Genomic DNA, 23826 nt, shown 5'->3' with positions numbered 1-23826 from the left:
AATGATATTGTTTGTACCCGGCTGTTATATAAATGTGTGCGTGCATGTGCGTTTTTTCTAAACTTGTTGTTTTTCACTTCACAGCAAATAACAATTCCTCGGCCTGAGTGTCCATCAGAAGTGCGGACATTCACGTTCTATCTGTCAAATGTAGGCAGGGATAGCCCTCAAGGGAGCTTTGACTGCGTTCAGCAATACACTCAAAGGTGAGTCCCAGCCTATCCACATTAACTTTTTTTTTTTTTTAATCAAAATTCGGGAGTGTTTTCTAATCTCATACCTTTTTGATGTCTGCAAATATCTTCCAGTGTCTCAAGTTTCTGGTACAATGAAATTTGATATACAAATGCCAACTTTGATTCTTTGAGAGTTGGTACACCCCTTTCAGATCTCATTCTTGGCAGAAGAAGGGGGAAGGTTGGTTGTCCTAGGGGTAGAAAACATTTAACCCCTTCACGACCAGGGCCAAACAAAACCATAAAGGATAAGTTCACCTTTTTAACAAAAAATAATAAATGCACATTTTTTTTGGAGGCAAAAAAAAAATGCGCATTTATTTTTTTTTTATTTGTAGAGCCTCTAAAGAATTGCACCAGCGGTCAGCAGGTCGCTTGTGCCATGCAGGTTTCCCAATGACCTGTCAGTATATCTGCTTGTTCGTACATCCCGTAGGGGCAAGCAGATACCTACTGACAAGAAGGCTCAATGAACTACCACGGCCCCGTGGAATGCCGTGGTAGTTAATTGAAAACTACAAGCCAGCAGCCACAAAGGCTGTCGAAAAACATGTAGTTTTCCCATTCACAGAATACTGTGAATGAGTGACGCGGCCGGGTGGGTCGAACCCTGTACTGCTGTGTTTGTTTTTTTGTTTTTTTTAATTGATACACTAGTGAGGAGAATATGCCCTGCTAGCTGTTACAACAGGGATCTAGGGGGAACAGGGGCCGGTCTGATGGTTACATGTTACACCCCGAATATAACACCCCAACCCAATTTTGTAACTCGGCATATGTGTATCCAGGTACTTTTGTATTTTTCAGGACAGATTGGGCTATCATTTTGGTGTATCAAAAAGTGTGTGTGATTCACCACCAAAAAAACTATGGTGATACCACAAATGTTTCTCTGTACCCATAGTAGGACCAAAACAACATAGTGCACTTTTTTCTTTTTTTTTTTTTTTCTTTTTTCTTAAAACACACTACCACCATCACTGACACTCACTATATTAGGTCATGCCCTGAACTTGTTGTTTATTTTTTGGCCCACTCCTAAGCTGAACTAGAAACATGTAATTTGGAGCCTGTAACCTTTAACTGACAGGCTGCTGGGGCTAAATATCTAACCAAGGGGCATGTATACATGTATCTCTGGGTCGGGAAATGCCTCTGACTTTAACAGTCTACCACCTGAGTATTTATTTCAGGTACTTGTATAGCTCCGTCAATTTATGCAGCGCTTTAAATATATATACATTATTACATTCACATCAATCCCTACCTTTAGTTTCTATTCAGATCTTGGGGCTGTACATATTATTAATTACGGTACCAGCTTATACACTAAAATTGGTTTGTGCAACTTTTTAGACTTTCTATCACCTGGAGCCCTCTGAGTTTCTCAACTGAATAAATGTTGATAGAGATTAGGTTATACATAGGATATGTGATTTATGCTTGTTGCCTGCTTTGTTGCTTTAGCCTCTTTTGCATATGTATAACTGATTGTTGGGTATTTCTTGGATATTTACACCACAGCACCACAGGGTTTCTATTTGCTGCTTATCAGGCCTCATCTATAAAATTTACTATCTTTGATTCTGTAAATGTAATATTTTTAATTGTTGACTTGTAGCATAAGGCTTGATGCACATGGGCATAAAGTGCTGCTTTGACATGCAAACAGCATATCATTTTTTTTTTTTTTTGGATGCCTCTAAGTCCCCGGTCACACAAGTGTGAATTGTCATGTGATTTGATCATATAAAATCGCATGACAAGTTGCACCATATTGTTAGCAATGGAAGCTGTCAAATCAGTGCGACTCCGACTCTCACCTATTTTAAAAGTATTTCATGCACTAATTTTTGCATGTTCAGGTGCGACTTGCATAGACATCTGTGCATGAAATCGCACAGGTGTCTTGCGAGTCGCACTGGCATCCAACTGTTGGGTCTTCTGATCTCATGCATCTGCAATGTCTTATGTATCTGTATTTATATACACAAAATTGGAGCTTATGCATGTATTTTCATGTGGTACTGTTAATCCTGAACATGCTCATAGAATTGATCACTTGTTAGCAGGACATCTTGCCACTGAGGTTCTCCTGGGGTTTCAGGCCTGTGATGCTGTCTGTGATAATTCTAATGATCTACTTTGTGGCATAGGTCTCATATGCCTATGGCTCCATCATTTGGGAATTTTCCCTATAGCAGTGTACATCTCAACATTTACATCATGCATTGTGACAGCATAGGAGTAGACTAATGTGTTTTGTCTCTAGCATATAATTTTGTAATTATGTATTTTTTTTCTACATCTTCTTGTTAATGGTAACATAACATGAAGCCTTATATATTGCCATAGAGATTGACATTAGCCTCTTTACGTGAGGTCATGTGGTCATTATACATTTTCGTAGTATTCCTGTTCCATATAGTAATATAAACCTCTTACATGACAGGTTCTGTAACCAGGGCAACAGTCCAGGTTACTACAGAAACCGAGAGGAAATTTACATACTTTTCCTGTAGCACGATTTATTTACTGGGTTATGGACAGAATTTCAGCCTGTAGTAGTAGCATGTGTTGCCAACATTGTAATCCTCATATATGACTTGGCTTTTTACAGCCCCATATTTAAAGAAAAAAAAAATCCTTCACATCAGTATTGTGCTAGAGTGGAGTCAGACTTCAAACACTGAGCAGGGAACTTACAAAGCGATATAGAAAAGTGACTGCAGAAAAGGGTTAAGTGGTGGTCCTTCGAGTCTTCCCTTTTGTTTACCTGTCTCTGGTCTCTTTCTATCTTATCAATATTTCTTTGTAAATGAGGTTTCCAGAACTGGACACAGTATGGTAAATGAGGTCTCGCTAAGGGCTTTTCTAGAGCAATTGGGACCACCTTCCTTCTGCTGGTGACCCACCTTAGTGATGCATGCTAGAATTCTATTCACTTTTCCCACACTGATTGCTCATTTTGCAATCATTTTATATTGTAGAAGTAATAGTCCTGTTTGGTATTTATCCAGCTCCTCCATGCCTGTTATGGAAATGAGACTAAAGTGTGGTGGTGTGTATATTTATCTGTAGAATATTGGGGGCATAGATCGCCTAGGTGTGTGTAGAATAAAGGATTACTGCCTGATTTGTCCATAGAGATTGTTCTTATGCAAATTACTATGTAAAGGTGCGTTTTATCACTTTGGGGAAAAATATGTTGTAGATGAATGGAAGAATTTATTACCTGATTGTCTTTGCATTTTGCTTCACTACAGTTGAGCATTATTAACTATGTGTTGGTATTGCAGAGCTGCAAAGAGCCCAATATGTTCTATGGTTGTCTTCTGATACTGAACTGTCTGCTAGGAGAAACACAGGGAATTCCACAAACTGTTTTTCTTAGAGGAAATGATGGTGACCAGGGCCTAGGTGTGTCCTACAGACATAGGGGGGTTTCTGGTATAGGTTTTCCTACATTTCCAGTCACTTCATGTAGTGACCCAGTAGATTGTATGGGGGAGAAAGGATTATCCATACAGCCGTTTATGGCCAAAGAGCTTTTTGTGTTCCCATGCTGTGCAGACTGCACAACACTCCTTTTTTAGGATACTTTAATTTTGCTAATAATCAAATACACCAGTTGCCAATCTTTCTCCCTGAAGTACCAATGTGTAGCTTAGTGACTGTATGGCAATCTAGCAATTTCTAAGATTGTATTTGTGAGGGTTCACTGGTTAGTATATGGTTCAGCCACAGATAACCTCTTTAAGACTGTGTTAGTAGCTTTTTACCTCACCCAGGGTTTCAGTGGAGGGTGTGATTTGGGTTTGCATAACCCTACTACATAGGTTTCCTGGATTTGATAGTTTATAGTAGATTTGGGGAACTGAATAGAACTCACCCCAAGTACATGTGGCTCAGTTTTTATTTGGAGCCATTCTATTTTATCTCAAGATATCCAATAGTTTGGGTACACACAATAACCTTTTGGTACCATTTGCAGGATCAAAGTGAGATTTGTTGTCGAAGAACCCCATAAACAGGCCAGAGGATCAGATTTACTTTTTGGACCATACTACAGCTTGTTTCACAGGAACCACCATTGCTAGATTAATTAAAATGGCACTTTCTGAGGCCTACAGTGTTCAACAACCAATTCTTCTGAAGGGGGCTACTGTGCATACTATTAGAACTTTGGCCTCTTTTGGGCAAAAAAATAACTGGTGAACAGATTTGCCTAGCAGCCACCTGGACCAGCTTGCAAGCCTTTGTCACTACCAGATAAACCGCCTCCTCATCCTCTTCCGCCTCCTCCTCCTCCTCTTCCGCCTTGCCCCCATCGTCCGCCTTGTCCTCGTCCTCACTAATATTCAAGCTAGCGCTGTTACGATTAAAATAAACTAGAAAAGCTACAATTTCTAGGGAAATTGTGTGAAGTGTTCTTGCCTCCACCAGTAGTCTACAACTGGAGTGGTTGGAGTAACTGGGTGGAGTGGCTTGAGTAAATATTAAAAATGAAGGCACAGTCGCCGTTTAGAAATTGCCCTTCAAATTTGAGGTGGCTAGAGTGCAGTTTCAATGAATGTCACTGGGCGGCGTGAGTTGCAAACAAATGGTCATATTGTGAAAACTATCCATTCATTCCTATGGGACCAATTTCACCACAAAAACGCCGATATTTCGAGAACCATTTGGCAAAACGTTCCACAAAGTAATAGCACACCAATCGGGAACAATCCGCACGGTTTGGTGTATTACTGTCTATGTAGTGTAAAAACTGTGGGAGGAGTTAGGGTGGTAAATTTGGCTATAATAAGAATATGTATGTGAGATAACAGTAAGTGGTCTTGCCATGCAAGAACACTTAATGAATAAAACAATATAATAGAGCAGCTTGCAAAAGGAAAAAACCTCTAAATCCTTAAAAGCATCTATATCATATTTGCAGCACTAAAAATAATATATCAAATGGCAATATAAAGTGATAAGTGAAAAAGTGCTAACAAGGAGCGCAATAAAGTGACAATAGTGCGTCTGTCCTATATGGATGAAAACCAGTGACATAAATGCACAATATAAACATGTAGTCACATAAATTCTTCCTTAGACACGTGCTTATGTCACATATTATATATGTTACAGATCGATCTACTCCTGCATACTCATTCAGGACACTCTACATTCTGCACCCTACTTTGGGAGTGCCCCACAGAGGTATACCCTTGTGACGATCGCGGCGCCAGACCCCCAGCCCTTCTCACCAAACTCTTGACCGAAGGACTAACCAATCTAAAACCGATGCACAACGATTTTCCAGCTAATGGACCACAATCGATGTACCGGCAGCCTGAGCGCGATTGTTACTGGGTTAGGTTAATTACGCAACTAACTCTTCACACTGCCACCACCTCCTTTTTGTACAGAGAAAGAGGAAACTCGGCAATATCAGCAATAACACTGATGGTTGAAAAAATCGTCTGTATACCACGGTCACCTCAGGCAGGTTATACAGAGGGTTAAACACACACAGTAGCGCTCTTAAGCGGCAGGAATTCGTAGTTTGCATTAAAGGCCTTAAAAACAGTTCAACACTTTCAGCAAGTAAGATTTATTACTAAAAGGTCAAAAGGGTGCAGTAAAAAAAATTTACAGAAAAAGAGGTAGTGTATGTATGTGTACGTACACACACACACACTTGTGTTCAAAATAATATCGGTGTGTTGAAAAAAGTGAATAAAGCTCAAAATCCTTTTTTTTTTTTTTTTTTTTTTTTTACATTTTCCCCCTCTAAAAACTGTTTCCTCCCCCCGACCCTAATCCCACCCCCTCCTACCCCTCTGCATGCTAAACCGCTCTTTCCTTTTTTAAAGCAAGGAGACATTTTCTATCATTCTAACTTATACCTTCCTATATTTCTCTTTCAATTCAGATTTTTCCCATTTTTCCCATCTCGTATAGTACATCCTCATCTTGTCTTCCTGCATATGGTAAAGTTTTTCCATCCTACCAATCTGGTTCACTCTATTAACCCAATCCTCCTCCTTCGGCACCTCTGATTTCTGCCAAAACTTGGGTATCAAACCTTTAGCAGCATTTAGATAGTACCATATACCTGTTTCTTTATATTTAATTACTGATAACTTGACATTATGTAAGAGGCATATCGTTGGGTCTAACCATATGTCAATCCCAGTTATTATCTCAATCAGTTTAACTATTGACTTCCAGAAAGCTTGAATTTTCGGACACTCCCACCACATGTGAAAAACTGTGCCAATCTCTCCACACCCCCTCCAACACCACTTTGAATTCTCCGCACTCATCCTATGCTCAACACTCAAGATTGCTGTGATATACCGGCCTCCTGGATCCATACCCCGCTTCCTGGAAGACTTCTCCTCCTGGCTACCCTTCTTCCTCTCCTCTGAGCTACCCACTATCATCCTTGGGGATTTCAACATCCCTGTCAACCTCGACAACCCGGACACAGCCCGTCTCCTCCACTTAACCTCCTCCTTTGCACTTGCACAGTGCATACAATCCACCACCCACTCCGATGGTAATATCCTTGATCTTGTCTTCTCCAACCGCTGCGCTCCCCACAACCTCACTAACACCCCCTTCCCTCTCTCTGACCACAACCTGATTACCTTCTCTATCTCCTCATCCTCCAACGCCTACCCCTCCAAATGTCACACTACTACCAGCCGTAACCTCCGCAACCTTAACCCTGCCTCCCTCCATTCCGCAGTTGATCAACTCCATGACCGCATCCTCCCCCTGTCCTGCCCCAACTTGGCTATGACCGCCTACAACAATGCGCTGTCAACAGCCCTTGACTCACTAGCGCCTTTAACCACACGCAACATCAGACCCCGACCGCTCCAGCCCTGGCAGACTGATCACACCAAAACCCTCAAACGACACAGTCGTGCCCTGGAGCGACTATGGCGCAAAACCAAATCCCAACAAGCCTTCACCCGATACAAATCTGCCTTCCACACCTACACCTCCTCCCTCCATACTGCCAAACAAGCCTACTTCCTGACCCTCATCAAGGCCCTCTCCTCCAATCCTCGCCGACTCTTCTCCACCTTCAACTCTCTACTCTCGCCACCCCCACCTCCACCCAGCACCTCACTCACTGCCCTTGAGATTGCCAATCATTTCAAAAACAAGATTGACACAATTCGCAAGGACATTGCCGCAACTCACACGCCTTCTCAACCCGTCCCCTCTCACACAGCTACCCCCTCATCCCCCCTCCCCCTCGACATAACCCACAGGGACTTCGTCGCTGCTCAAACTCCCTCCAACCCCCTTCCCCCTCACTCAGCTACCCCCTCTACACCCCTCTCCCACGGCCCCACCACTGCTCTGACCTCCTCTCCCACCCCACCCTACATTCCTCATACTGAAGCTCCCCCAACACTCCGCACCTTTGACCTTACTACCATCGAAGAAGTCTCCAAAATCCTCTCTGATGCCCGCCTCACCACCTGCCCCCTTGACCCTATCCCCTCACAACTCCTACAACCTCCCTCCCCCTCCATCCTACGCTCCCTCACCCACATCTTCAATCTCTCCCTCTCCTCCGGCACTTTCCCTTCCCCTCTGAAACATGCACACATCACCCCCATACTTAAAAAGCCCTCCCTGGACCCCAATGACCCGAACAACCTCAGACCCATCTCCCTACTCCCATTTACATCTAAACTCCTCGAGCGCCTAGTCTACGCCCGCCTATGCTCTCACCTCAACGACAACAACCTCCTCGATCCCCTACAGTCCGGCTTCCGTCCCCTACACTCCACCGAAACTGCCTTACTCAAACTCTCCAACGACCTGCTAACCGCCAAAGCTAATGGCCACTATTCAGTGCTCCTACTCCTTGACCTCTCTGCGGCCTTCGACACAGTCGACCACCCCCTCCTCCTCAAAAAACTACACTCCCTCGGCCTCAGAGATTCTGCTCTCTCCTGGCTCTCATCCTACCTGTCACAACGCTCTTTCAGCGTTACCTATAATGCCACCACCTCCCTCTCACTCCCCCTCTCTGTTGGGGTCCCTCAAGGCTCTGTCCTCGGGCCCCTTCTCTTCTCCATCTACACCTCCTCCCTTGGCCAACTCATACACTCTCACGGCTTCAACTACCACCTCTATGCCGACGACACACAAATCTATCTCTCAACCCCCCACCTCACCCCCTCGGTCTCCGCCCGAATCACACACCTGTTGAGCGACATATCAGACTGGATGTCGCTCCACTTCCTTAAATTGAACCTCTCCAAAACCGAGTTTCTTGTCTTCCCTCCAGCCCGGACACCACCCCCCATTGACTTCTCCATCATGTCCAACAACGCCACCATCAAACCCGCCCCGCAGGCCAGAGTACTTGGTGTCATTTTGGACTCCAACCTATCCTTCCAGCCCCAAGTCCACTCTTTAACAAACTCGTGCAGACTCCACCTCCGCAACATCGCCAAAATCCGCACGTTCCTAACTCCAGAAACCACTAAACAGCTCATCCACTCCCTCATCATATCACGACTCGACTACTGCAACTCCCTCCTCACTGGCCTGCCTCGCCGCTGGCTATCCCCGCTTCAGTCCATCCTGAATACGGCTGCCAGACTCATTCACCTTTCCAACCGCTCCGTTTCCGCCACCCCCCTCTGCCAATCCCTCCACTGGCTTCCGATTGCGCAACGGATCAAATTCAAAATCCTAACGCTGACGTACAAAGCTGTCCACCATACTGCCCCAAACTACATCACTGACCTAATATCCAAGTACCGCCCAGCACGCACACTCCGCTCCTCACAAGACCTCCTTCTCTCTAGTTCCCTGGTCTCCTCCTCCCATGCCCGCCTCCAGGACTTCTCCAGGGTGTCACCCATCCTCTGGAACTCCCTGCCCCAACCCATCAGATTATCACCTACTCTCCTCTCCTTTAGGCGCACCCTGAAAACCCATCTCTTCAGGGAAGCCTACCCCACCCCCTGCTAACTTGCCTACCTCCTCCACTCTTCCTACCACTCCATCCCCCACAGCTATCTCCTCCTGTGCCACCATCCCCTCCCTCCTAGATTGTAAGCTTGAAAGAGCAGGGCCCTCGATCCCCTCATGTTTTGCATTGTATTGGTATTGTTCTGTCACATGTTCTGTCCCCCTTTGTAATGTACAGCGCTGAGCGAACTATTGGCGCTTTATAAATACTGTATTATTATAATAATAATAATAATAATAACACTCGTTGTAATGTGCCATCTTGTCAAACACTTATAATTTATTTCCACCTCTCTCATACTTACATTCTCGTGAATCAATCTAAACATCTTTTTCTGTTTATCCTCATCTAGAACCTCTCTCATATCTTTTTCCCATTTTGTTATAAAAATGAACTTTGTGTTCGTGTCTAATTCAGTGAGTATTCTATATACTTTGGCAGTACCGTGCTTCCCATCCCTTCGTGTCTCCAGCAACCTTTCAAACATGTATCAATCCTTTTTTGATCTCAGGGGTTTCGTGAGATTCCCAATGAAACGTTTCAATTGATGATATTTCCACTCATCTATCCTACTGAAGATCTCTCCCTTTTTCTCTTCTAAGTCTTTAAGTGGTCTCAATTCCCCCTCTGCCAGAATATCTCTCAATTGAACATCTTCCTTAAACCATCTCCCTGTTATCTCTTCCCTGCCCGGAGGGAAATACCCCGTGTTTCTTAATGGCATTAATATAGAATTGAAGTCCCATTTCATATTTTTGTGCAAGTTATCCCACACCCTTAAAACATTTAAAGTGTAAAGACTTGTGCTATCTTTAATTCCTTTATATTGTGCTGGCACCCATATAATCTTACTCAAACTTGTTCCACTAAGTTAGTTTTCAACTTTCACCCAATTTTTTCCTTTTAACCACTTGCCTACCAGGCACTTATACCCCCTTATTTACCAGGCCAATTTTCAGCTTTCAGCGCTGCCGCACTTTGATTGACAATTGCGCGGTCATGCAATATTGTACCCATATGAAATTTTGATCATTTTTTTTCTCACAAATAGAGCTTTCTTTTGGTGGTATTTAATCGCCACTGGGCGCTTTACTTTTTGTGCTAAAAATAAAAAAAGTGAAAAATTTTATAATAGAAACAAACTTTTTTTTTTTTTTACAAATTTTTTACAAACAGGTATTTTTTCTCCTTCACTGATGTGCGTTGATGAGGCAGCACTGATGGGCACTGATAGGCGGCACTAAAGGGCACTGATAGGCAGTACTAATGAGGTGGCACGAATAGGCGGCACTAATATGCAGCACTGATAGGCGGCACTGATGATGGGTACTGATAGACGGCACTGACTGGCATCACTGCTGGGCACTGACTGGCGGCACTGACTGGCACAACCCCTGGGCACTGGTGGGTGGCACTGGTGGGTGGCACTGCTGGGCACAGGTAGGTGGCACTGCAGAGTGGCACAGGTGGGTGCACTGCTGGGCACAGGTGGGCGGAACTTGCGGGCGGCACTGCTGGGCACCGATCATCAGGGCACTGATCATCAGTGCCCTGATGATCGGTGCCGATCCCCGCTCTGACAACTGCCGGTTCTCGGCAGTACTTTCCTCACGATCTGACAGCGTGAGGAAAGTGCAGCCGAGAACCGGCACTTGCATTTCCCTCTGATCAGCGTGTCATTGGACACCGCTGATCACGTGGTAAAAGGCCGCTGTGATTGGCCTTTTAGCACATCACGTAATCAGCTGTGTCCGTAGGACACGGCGATCACGGAGATCGCCGGGTGCGCCCCCCCCAGAGAGCGCGTTCTGGGAGGACGTCATATGACGTCCACCCAGAACTGGCCGGCCTCAGTGCAGCCGTCATTGGGCTATCTGCGGTCGGCTACTAGTTAAATTAAATGTCCAGTCATAAATTCTTGCTAAGATTACTGCTTTATAATATCTCTTAACATCTGGCAGTCCCAATCTCCCCTTCTCTTTGTTCCTACTTAATGTTTCGTATGATATTCTTGGTTTTTTATTCCTCCATATATATCTTGATAACATTTTTATTATCCTAAAAAAAGCCTCTGGGAGTTTGATTGGGATCATTTGAAATCTACAATATTTTGGGTAAAATTACCATTTTTAATAGATTTATGCGTCCTATCCATGACGGATTTCCTCCTTTATAATGTTTTTAATTCTTCTCTAATCTCGTTTACCATTGAAATATAGTTTAGTTTATACAGGTACTTATATGAAGCAGTAAGTTTTATTCCCAAGTATTTTATATCTTTCCCTCCATATAAAGGGGAATTCCTTTTGTATATTTTCTTTTTCGCCCTTTGGTATATTAATATTCAGAATGTCCGTTTTTGTTGGATTAATTTTTAAGTTCGATAGTTCTCCATATTCCTTCAGAATCTTCATTATATTTGGGAGTGTTATCCGGGGGTTACTTAAAATATAATAATAAGTCGTCCGCAAAGGCTGCTACTTTATGTTCTGTGGTTTCTATTTGGATTCCCTCTACATCTGCACTTTTCCTTATCGTAGACAACAGGGGTTCCAATGACAAAATGTACAACAAAGGGGACAGTGGGCAGCCCTGTCTTGTACCATTTGACATCCTAATGGGTTCCGATTTCTCCCCATTTACCGTGATAATTGCGGTAGACTCCCTATATAGTTTTCCTATCCACTCTCACATTCTCTCTCCTATCCCCAGGACTTCCAAGTTATCCATCATAAAGCCCCAGTCAACTCTTATCAAATGCCTTCTCGGCATCAATTGATAACACTACCACCGGATCTTTCCCTTTTCTACTTTTCTGGATAAGCATCAGAGTTCTCAACCCGTTATCTCTACCCTCTCTCCCTGGAACGAAGCCCACCTGGTCCCCATGTATCCATTCAGGCATTAAAACTTTCAACCTGTTTGCCAGAACCTTTGCGTATAGCTTAGTGTCCGTGTTCAGTAATGAAATTGGTCTGTAGCTAGAGCACTGAGAAGCATCTTTTCCCTCCTTGTGGATAAGTACTACATGGGCCTGTAGAGATTCTCTCCTCACCTCATCCCACCTCCCAAAGCATTCCTATATTTCTTCAGCTTAGGTAACAGTAATTCACTATATTTTTTATAGTACTTCACTGTATATACCCATCTGGCCCTGGACTTTTCCCGGCCCCTGTACTCTTTAATGCTGCTTTTATTTCTTCCTGAGTAATTTCCGCATCCAAGGAGTTCAATTGTGCTTCGCTTAATTTCGGTAGACCCGCATTTTTTAGATATATCTTCCTTTTTTCAATGTTAACCTCTTCAGTATCTTTCAAAGAACCTAGGGGACTAATGTTATACAGCTTTCTATAGTACTCCGTGAACACTTTAATGATCTCTTTAGTTGAGTGGACCAACTCCCCCTTGGGGCTTTTTATTTTATCTATATAATTCCTGTTTTTCTGTTTACTTAAAGCTCTCATTAAATATTTTCCTGGTCTATCTCCCCATCTATATCTCTCACTTAAAACTTTATTGTATACTCTCCTCCTCTCCTCTTCCATCAACGTCTCTAGCTTTCCTTTCTTGCTTATTAACCTCTGCCTTATTTCTTTTGTTTTGTTGTTGTATATGTGATCCAGGTCTAATATTTCTTTTAGAAGCCCACTTATTTTCTCTCTCCTTTCTTTTTTCTTTTTTGCTCCAATCGCAATCAAGATTCCTCTTATATATACCTTATGGCTCTCCCAGACTGTAGCTATCGACACCTCGTCTGTCTCGTTCTCCTCAAAATATAACTTAATCTCTTCCCCAATCTTCTGAGCAGTATCCTCATCCAGGAGAACAGCCTAATTTAATTTCCAACCTAAGCCTCCCGTCCACCGCCTTCCCCATCCCATTACGACAGGTGCGTGGTCCGAGAGTGTCCTAGCATGTATTTCTATTTTAACCAAAAATTCAATAAGTTGGTGATCTATTAATATATAATCCAATCTTGAATACATCTCATGTGCATTTGAGAAGAAGGTATAGTCTCTATCTTTCATATGCATAATTCTCCAGGTGTCCACCAGCTGGTACTCGTGGATCACCTTCTTCAAAACTCTGAGACCTACCCCCTTCCCTCTGCACGTAAGAGGTTGCATCCTTTTGTGGGTCCATACAAAAATTAAAATCTCCCGCTATTATCAAACAGCCATCAGTTTTTTCAACACACCTTTCGAAAACATCTCCGGTTTCTTATTGGGACAGTATATATTAGCTAAAGTACACTTGATTCCTTGTAGTTTACCTTTCAATAACAAGAATCTCCCCTCCGGGTCAGACTTTCTATCCTCCAGCTCAGATCTTATATTCTTTGGCAACCCTATTGCAACCCCTTTCTCTCTTTTAATTGGAGAGTCGGCATAATACCATATTGGATAATATTTAGATTTTAATTTCACGTTTGACTCTATCTCAAAATGTGTCTCCTGCAAAAATACCACTGAAGATGATCTATGGTGTAACGCTTTAAATAATCTAAATCTTTTCCCCGGACAATTCAATCCATTTACATTATACGTTTTAAACTGTATTTCTTCCATCCTTAAGTCTCTCTACCTCTCCTCCAATTCTCTTCCTCCTCTGTCCTTGCTTTTATAACTCCCTCTTTCATGCAAAGTATTGACCCTAAAGCCTGTCCCCCCTCCCATCTCCCTCCCCTTTTTTCCCCCTACCCCTTTTTTCCCCCTACCCCTTTTTTCCCCCTACCCCTTTTTAGGCTTGTAAAATGCCTACTGATCATTTGTGGGTCTATTCCCACCTTTGATTTAAGACTTTGGGGTTGACAGTTCTTCTCTATTTCTTGTTTTTGCCTCAGAAACTGCATTTTTGATGTTACCCCACAAGTTTTCTATTGGATTAAAATCCGGGGATTGGGCTGGCCCCTCCATAACGTCAATCTTGTTGGTCTGGAACCAAGATGTTGCACGTTTACTGGTGTGTTTGGGGTCATTGTCTTGTTGGAACACCCATTTCAAGGGCATTTCTTCTTCAGCATAAGGCATCATGACCTCTTCAAGTATTCTGATGTATTCAAACCGATCCATGATCCCTGGTATGCGATAAATAGGCCCAACACCTGTTTTTCAAAGAATGAGTGACCTCACGAATAGAACTCCACACTATTATTTTGAACATGCCCCTTTCAATTAGTGATTCAATTACACAGAATCAGCAGCATGCATGTCATGACTGTTGGGTCTGTTGGATTTCTATTACTCTACTACACCTGCTAGGAAATTATTTGCCACGTAGAAATGTAATTTCTACCAAAAACAGTGATTGATCAGGTTAGTGATCTCTGACTGTTATTATTTTGAACACAACTCTGTGTGTATGTATATATTTCTGAGGCAAAACCAAGAAATAGAGAAGAACTGTGGAATATAGTCCAAATGTAGGCTGGAATACCTGTTAATTAATGTTTGAGTTTGTAAAGAAGAATACAAACATTGCTATTTTTTTGAACAGTCTAATATTCACTTTTCTTCCATTTTTTTTTTTTTTTTTTTTTTTTTTTTTACAGGAACACAAATTTGATATATTTTTCTTCATGTTTTGATTTGGAATGGAGTGTGTAGTGTTCCCAATGCATTTGTGTGTATTGAAATAAAAGCTATTAGAAGGATTTTGAGCTTTATTCACTTTTTTTCAACACACTATTATTTTGAACACAACTGTATATGTATAGAGAGAGAGGTAACAAAGGAATTTAGAGGGTTTAAGTACTTGCCAGTCAGCCTTTGGTGTAAGCAGCTTCAAGTTTCAGAAGTCAAAAGAATTTCTTGTCTCTGTCAGTTTCGATGTTAACACAGGAGACTCTTCTTTTCTCTCTCACACACACCACTCCAAGCATAACAACCTTTTTCTAGGATCTCAGCAGGGTGCCTCCCTACAGCAGAGAGCCAATTGCCTCATTTGGGGAGGGGTGTTGGGGCGGAGACCCAAGCTAGAACTGAAATCCCTCCTAGCTTATATTTTGACCCATAACTTATTCTCGGGGCATTTGGCAGCCTGGGCACTAGTATATTAATATAAAATAATTAAATAAAAGCGAGCGCTATCCGGAAATCTGAAAGCAGCTAGAACACCAAAAGGTAACCAAGAGAAAACCTTCAAATAAAATACATAAACATATATATGAAGACCATATATAAGGTGCAGCGCTATAATAACATATAAAAACATATAAAACACAAAAGTGCCAATATCAAATCACACTGCGGTGAAGTTAGATGAGATGAATAATAGTCTTAAAATAAATCAGAAGTGGGGATCCAAACGATCCTAATAGGTGCGTGGGATAAGATTCTGTGCAGCACACGGTGACTCTGAGGTAAGAATTACGCACTCACCAGAAGTGCGTCAAAAAAACGCATGTGGGTTTTATCCTGTAATATCAGAAAACGATCATCCGTTGCCAAGATAGAGATAGAATCCTACACCTTCCAGATCGTCCCTTGGGTATGTGCTTCAAATTTCATAAGCGCATCTCAGGCATATCACCATCCGGGGTCCCCTTTTAAGGCAGATTCTGCAAGTGGGGACTCTCATAGAAGAGAGCCCAATAAGGGACACCACATAGTGTAATACCGTATGAGCTAGGTTTATTGAAGATGCAGCATGAAAATGAATACAAAGCAGTAAAATAGAATAGAACACTGACCAGATACCTTAAGGGGGGCTGCATTATCTGGACGTCTGACCACCGCTGGTGGTCATCCTTTACAGTATCTGGTCAGTGTTCTATTCTATTTTACTGCTTTGTATTCATTTTCATGCTGCATCTTCAATAAACCTAGCTCATACGGTATTACACTATGTGGTGTCCCTTATTGGGCTCTCTTCTATGAGAGTCCCCACTTGCAGAATCTGCCTTAAAAGGGGACCCCGGATGGTGATATGCCTGAGATGCGCTTATGAAATTTGAAGCACATACCCAAGGGACGATCTGGAAGGTGTAGGATTCTATCTCTATCTTGGCAACGGATGATCGTTTTCTGATATTACAGGATAAAACCCACATGCGTTTTTTTGACGCACTTCTGGTGAGTGCGTAATTCTTACCTCAGAGTCACCGTGTGCTGCACAGAATCTTATCCCACGCACCTATTAGGATCGTTTGGATCCCCACTTCTGATTTATTTTAAGACTATTATTCATCTCATCTAACTTAACCGCAGTGTGATTTGATATTGGCACTTTTGTGTTTTATATGTTTTTATATGTTATTATAGCGCTGCACCTTATATATGGTCTTCATATATATTACTAGTATATTAATACTCGGCAGCATCTGCGGAATGGTTAGAGATGAAACATGTCATGTACACTTGAATGGTTCAGGAGATATACTTTCCTGCCCTCCTATATATTCCAGCTAGGGAATGTAATATACCAAACGGTTTGTATTAACTTAACCAATCTGACGATATGCCTGGTTTTTATGTAAGTCTCTCATATTCCAAGATATGAAATCATAGGGGAAAATGGATGTTGAATGTGGGGTCTAGTTTTATGCCTTCTCTGGAATGTCTTTGAACTCCCGTGAAGGACTTGATTTACACTTTTACGATATCCCTGATTGCACAGCTACCAGACGGGGGCACCTAGCTGGTGAGGTTTTATAGCCAGGACGCCCTCCCACTGGGTTTCGATGCCTTTTTGAACTCTGCATCAAACAGACCACATGAGGGAGGGGGATGAGGAAAGAGGGGGAGAGAAAAATAATTGTACAAGCTGGACTGTCCTTTACCAAAATGGAGGTTCGTATCCATCTCTGTGTGCATGCTTGCTACACCCCCTTATAGTTATTGTGGACAAAAAGGGAGGCACAGCTAAACCCCATGCAAACATTCACTTTTCTGAAGGTCAGGCCCACACAACAGTCAATCTCATAGTGATGATGCTTCCCTTGCACTGGAGCAGGAATTGATTTTAACACAAGTCTCCACATTCGATTCTAGCTCTCTCAGGCACACACAGCACACGACTTACCTGACAGAAGCAGAATTTGATTAGTTTCTCACAGTCCCTTAGACAAAACAGCCTTAATACAGTTGGCTTTATCCAGGGCTGCAAAACATCACAACCGTTTTCCAGCTCCTGTTTTTTTTTTTTTTTGTTTTTTTTTTTTACTGGAGTTGGATCCTGATGGGTCTTCCATAGATGAGGCATACAGAGAATACTGCAGACAAATTTTTTTTTTTTTTTTTTAGAGCTTCATGCAACTTGCTTGCTAATGTGGATAAGCTCACTGCTCTGATGTGCCAATAACCTTGGCTTTGTGGTTCAATTATCTTTCATCTTGTCAGGCCTCTTTGGGACAAAAACTTGGATTCCAAAGACTATTAAAATATTCCCGTTCATAAGAAAAAATAAAATGGGCAATATATGATGGTTGGGTCACTCCCGAAAAGATTTTTATTCTATCCAGTGTAAAAAGGGTTCACTAAAAAGTGATCTGTTCCCATAGTTGAAGACTCTTTATTCTTGCAGGTCCAGCTTTGTAGTCAGCTCCTGCTGCAATTTTAGTATGTCAAACTGCAGATGATCCTTTATTCCAGGGCCATGTTTTAATGGAGAAATTGCATTCTGCTCTGCTGTTGTGTGGATGCCTTGGAAGATGTCATGAGACAAACGTCCAAAATGGGTCGTGTGCATATTCTTGTGGTCCAAAGCCTAGACATCTGAAGCTAAATGTGCCTCACATGTATGCCATTTTAAGGCAGAAGTCTTTTTGGAGAGGCACCTGACCAAATCATTAAAGATGTCACAGGAGGTTTTACTTCAACAGAGGAAGATACCAACCCCCCCCCCCCCCCCCCACACACACACTCCTCAGGAACCTCTACCACCTCAAAATCAATGCACCTAACTGCACTACACCAACATCAGCTTTAAAACTTACATTTTAAAATACCTTCAAATTTCAAATGGTAATTGCAGTGGCAGACCGCCCTTCCTAGTTTTATTACGTTGTCTTTGGGTCCATGTTCTACTCCCAGAGTATTCACAAAGGTCTTAGTTATCTAGAAGTCCTTATCTTCAAGGACTTGTCTCCCTTACAGCTATTTGCAAATGAAGACAATTCAGATGCTCTAGGCCTTCACTTCAGTGATCAATTTCCAAAGACCTGCTCTCCAGCCTTCTTTTTACTTGGAATACTTGTCTGGTCCTGGACAAAGTCCAAGCAAAGGTTTTCAGAGCAGTACAAATAGCTCCTCAACACTGGGCCCCCCCTTCATGGAGTACACCCAATCAGGTTCAGTCAGAAAATACCACGGCTATGGCCAACCTCAACAATCAAGGGGCACCAGAAGTCATGCAGCCTTGAAGAAGGCAGTCCTAGATAATCTTGTGAAAGAAAACGCTGGCCAGCGTTTTCTGCGGTTCACATTCCATGAATGGACAACTGGAAAGTGCAGTACCTCAGCTGTCACCATCTGGGTCACCTAGATATCCTCCATCAAATGAGTCAGAAATGGGGGACTCTTTTCGAACCTGGAGGATGTCTATATCCACAGTATTTTTGTTCTTAGAACCAAGTATTGGTTTTTATGCCCTGATAATTCCCTGGTCTCCATTCAGGCTAATCTTTGCCTTTTCCCCTAGTGTGAATTCTGCCTCATTTGCTCAAAAAGATAGCGAAATCGGGGAAGACTGTGTGTTTCTTATTGCACCAAACTGGCCCATAAGAACCTGGCACAGACATACTTGGTTTTCTTGCTGATGACCCCTGGCCTCTCCCAGCAAGCAAGATCTGCTGTGCTAGGGCCTTGTGTTCCATCTTGCTTTTAGGTTTCTGGTTTTAGCAGCATGGCTGTTGAGATGGATGGGTTTCTGAGTCTGTTATTCCTACAATGATGAAAGCAAGAAAAGCCACTTGCAGAAAGATCTATTGTTACTGGAAACCTTTCCTTGCCTGGTAGGAAAACAGACAAATCCTGGAGACTACTGTGCCTTGCATTTTGGCCTTCCTACAGTTAGATGTGGACCAGAATCTGGCCTTAAGCACTCTGAAAGGTTAGGTTTCAGTCTTTATTCTTTTAAAGACCTGCTGGTTTTGCACTCCTTTGTCAAGACCTTTTATTTAAGGTGTATCTCTCATCAAGGATCCTAACTTGTTTCTCCCTGTCCTACAGAAAACATCCTTTGAATCCATCAGGGATATTCCCTCTGGTGACCAATCCTCCAAAGTGGCCTTTTTGGATTCTGTCATGTCTGTTGCCTTTAGCTAGCCACTCTCTTGTAAGGATTATCCCTCGTTCTATGCATTAAGGTGTAAAAAAAAAAAAACTTGTGTGCTGCAGGATTTCCTTCCCTCGGTGCCCCTTTATACTTACCTGAGCCTGATCTCGATCCAGTGATGTGTATGAGAGCAGTGGCTCTCTCGGCGTTCAATCTCTTATCACTGGGTAGATTGATAGCAAAAGGAAGTCATTGGCTTGCACCTCTGTCAATCAAATCCTTCATTGATGGGCAGCGCTGATGGACAACAATGATGGGTACTGCTGGGTGGCACTGACTGGCAGCACTGATTTGCAACAATGATGGGTACTGCTGGGCGGTACTGATCATCAGAGCACTGATGATCGGTGCCGACCCCTCCTCTGACAAATTGCTGGTTATCGGCAGTTCTTTCCTCATGCTGTGACAGCGTGAGGAAAGTGAAGCTTATAACCTGCAACTGCATTTACCGGTGTCAATAAAAAAAAAAGAAAAAAAAGGTTCAAAATCAACTTGCTTGCCAACAACCGAATTAACCTGTCAAACAGTATGCATTAAAAACAGGGGTTTAGTTAGCACACATTTGCAAATACATACGTAAGCCACAGAGCCACATCACAGCAACCTGGTAATTCTGGGGTCCTAACTCTACAAATTTTGAGAGCCCCCATAGTAGAGGCACATGTATTCAAAGGTTCACGTAGTCCTTGCTTCAAAAGTCAGTTATAGACTGGGACTGGTGCCATTTTGCTGTACTGTTGAATTGTAGGTGAGGGGGTGCACTGGACACCCTGGCTGCCGTTGTGCTATATGCTGGGTGTCCAGTGCACTCCTGTACCTTTTTTAAGAGGGTTGGGCCCCCTCCTGTTCACCTACCCTTGATCTATCCTTTAAATACATGTGCCTCTACTATGGGGGGCTCTCAATATTTGTAGAGTTAGGACCACAGAATTACCAGGGTGCCGTGATGTGTCTCACGTATGTATTTGCAAATGTGTGCTAACTAAACCCCTGTTTTTAACGCACTGTTTGACAGGTTAATTTGGTTGTTGGCAAGTTGATTTTGAACCTCCTTTTTTCTTTTTGACATGTGTCGCCTGGTTCACATAGTCTTTGCTTCAAAAGCCAGTTATAAACTGGGGCGGGTGCCATTTTGCTGTACTGCATTTACCGGTGATCTGTTGTGTCATTGGACACAGCTGATCACATGGTAAAAGGCTGCTGTGATTGGCCTTTTACCACATCAAGTGATCAGCTGTGTCATGGAGATCGCTGGGTGCATGGGAGGGTGCGTTCTGGGAGGACATCAATTGACGCCCTCCCAGGACTGGACAACCGCGCTGTAGCCATCATTCAGTTTTATCGTGGTCACAAAGTGGTTAATGCAGAATGAATAATGTGCCGGTATATATTGCGAAAAACCATGCAGTAAGCTGTTAAACCAATTCACAAACAGAACTGAAAGTTGTGATATTTATCACCAATGTTTTGCTGGCTTTATTTTTTAGATGCAAAGCGGGGGCCCTAGCGCCCCCTCAACCCATACCAGACCTAAGGGCCATTTTTTTTTTTCCCCCATCTTTGGTGTGGGGTTCCTCTCAAATCCATACCAGACCTAAGGCAATTTGTTTGTTTTTTTGAACTTTTTGGCACTGCGTTTTCCTTAATATCCAAACCAGACACGGATGGCCTGGTAGGGATGGATAGCTTATAACCACTTGTCCTCCAGAGGATTTACCCCCCCCCCCCCCTCCTGACCAGGCCATTTTTTTGCGTTACGGCGCTGCGTAGCTTTAACTGACAATTGCACAGTCATGCTGCGCTGCACCCAAATGAATTTGTCTTTTTTTTTTCCCACAAATAGTTTTTTTTCGGTGGTATTTAATCACCTCTGGGTTTTTATTTTTTGCGCTATAAACAAAAAAAAAATACCATCAATTTTGAGAAAAATATTTTTGACTTTCTTTATTTAGAATGTCTAATAAAGAAAAATGTAATCAAATTTCATCATAAATTTAGGGCAAAATGTATTCTGCTACATGTCTTTGCTTAAAAAAAAAAAAAAAAAAATCCCAATACTTGTAAATTAATTGGTTTACGTGGAACTTCTAGCATTTACAAATGGTGGTATATATACTGGGATTTTTTTTTTTGTTTGCTAGTAATGGCGGAGATCAGCGACTTGTAGCGGGGCTCTGGCGTGCATTCTGACACTGGGGGGAACTGACTTGGTGTCACGGACATCCCCAATGATACCAATACAGTGATCAGTGCTAATAAAAAGCACTGCCACTGTACTAATGGCACTGGGCAGGAAGGGGTTAACACGAGGGGATCAAAGGGTTAACTGGGCGTTTTACTATGAAGCTGTGTGTGTGCTTTACACTGTAAGCACACTGCTTTGTATGGCTCTGCTATGCAGGAACTGACTGTTTACATACAGTTCTCTCTCTCGATGGTAATACTTGGCGATCACCGGGTGCCGGCAAGTAAGAGTGTGTGTGTGAGATTTTGCGCACCTGTGCTGCCCTGTAGCGGTATTCGGGTGGTGGAAAAGCGGTTAATTGTCAGCATGTTTTGTTTACATTCAGCTGTCAGTGGGAAGTCATCCACTGTTAAGGATGTGGCGGCTGGCTTCCTTAACAATCCGCTACTGTATGATAAATTACCACTTGACAAAAATTACCGAAATGTTAATGCAAGAGTTATTTTCCGCAAAATTTGTGATTTGCAATAGATTTACTGCATGCGTTTTTACCTCATTTGTTATTTAACGTAACACTAACTTTAGTGAATTGACCCCATTATGGAATAAATCTTAGGTTAAGTGGTTCTAAATTAGACAAAATTATTTATGTCATATAAGGCAGTATCTGTTGAATGTTAATTTTTCTTTTATCTACTTTAGTAATGGAAATGTCACCCTTGACTGTTTGGGCTGCATCCAGGATAAAATTACTGTATGTGCCACAGATGACTCCTATCAGAAGGCGCGGCAAAGCATGGCGCAGGCTGAAGAGGAGAACAAGAGCAGAGGTGCCATTGTTATCAAAATGGGTAGCAGATATGGAGGCAAGTATTGCAGGATTTCCATATTGGAACTCTTGCCTAGACAGTTGGTTATTGGGGATTTTTTAATCAAGAGGACATGTATATAACTTTTCACCAGGTTCACCTCAACCAAATTGTTTGTCTCCCTGGTGCCAGGGTCTTGCATGTGGTGAACCAGGTAAACAAATTACTGGGGGGGGGCTGGTAATTACCCAGGTATCTTGATTTATGTTGGGACCAGTGACAGAATACATAGAATTATTCTGCAGGATTCTTAGGAATCAATTTGAAGAACTTGGCTGTTGAAGGGATGGACCTCCATGGATAATTTTCTGGAATATTGCCTCTGTAACAAAGAGGAGTCATTGGGAGTGAGGGAGCGAGTTATGTAGTGTGAAGGAGGACCTTGTTAATGGAGAGTGTGGTGGTGTTGAGGCATTATGGGTGGAGCTGTGTATGGGTATGGGACCTGTTCGCAAGGAGGTAGACTCTTTGCAAAGTTAAGAGCCCAGACAGTGATAATTTCAGGGTACACAAATTCTCACTGGAGTAAGGGCACTGCTGGAACAGTAAAAGAGCGGAAATTTGTAAACCTATTAAAGAAAATTTTATGGTGCAGTTTAGAGAAGCCCCAGTTAGAAATGGTGCTCTGCTGGACCTGATAATCTCAAACAATGCAGAGTTTATTAGAGTAGTTTGGTGGCAGTAAACATAACTTACTTTTTTTTTTTTTTTTTATTTAATGCAAGCTGTAAACGAGCACATACTAGATAGAGAGTAACTTCATTTTAGGAAAACACCTTTTTCAAGACAAAGGCTGTTCTCCAAGATTTTTATACTGGAAGGGAATATTGTCATCAAAGAACACAGAACAGAAATAGAGAGGTTGATAAATGGCTGTGCAAACATTGTGCAATATCAGTCAGACATCCCAGTTCTGTAGTTTCAAGAGTTCAAAAACTCTTCCACCTCACTGCTATGAATATCATGTCTGTGTCCTGTACGATTAAGATGAAAGTAATTGTGGCTTATCTTGGAGTATAATACATGGACACAGACCAAGATAGAGCAGCACAGTGGCTAAATGGTTAGCGCTTCCGCCTGGCAGTACTAGGGTTGCTGGTTCGAATCCCAGCCACGGCTCCACTTGCCTGGAGTTTGTATGTTCTCCCTGTGCCTGCGTGGGTGTCCTCCGGGTACTCCGGTTTCCTCCCACACTCCAAAGACATGCTGGTAGGTTCATTGGATCCTGTCTAAATTGGCCAAAGTATGTGTATGTATGAA

The 23826-nt window shown here is 42.6% G+C and overlaps 1 protein-coding gene across 3 annotated transcripts in view; it reads left to right on the top strand.

Annotated features, from left to right (window-relative positions):
- ELL (elongation factor for RNA polymerase II) overlaps window positions 1-23826 on the top strand; it is a 156448-nt gene that overhangs the window by 59099 nt on the left and 73523 nt on the right. For all 3 annotated transcript variants that reach the window (XM_089687910.1, XM_089687909.1, XM_089687911.1), the window contains 2 exons: window positions 85-206; window positions 22400-22563. In XM_089687910.1, coding sequence (XP_089544036.1) covers window positions 85-206; window positions 22400-22563 — 286 coding nt within the window. The remainder of the gene's footprint in view (window positions 1-84; window positions 207-22399; window positions 22564-23826) is intronic.

Source organism: Staurois parvus, unplaced genomic scaffold (assembly GCF_062004578.1).
Source record: "Staurois parvus isolate SC_StPar_1 unplaced genomic scaffold, SC_StPar_1.0 ptg000439l, whole genome shotgun sequence".
NCBI lineage: Eukaryota > Metazoa > Chordata > Amphibia > Anura > Ranidae > Staurois > Staurois parvus.
Note: the sequence above shows the minus strand (reverse complement) of the source record. Positions and strands in the feature narration are given on the sequence as shown.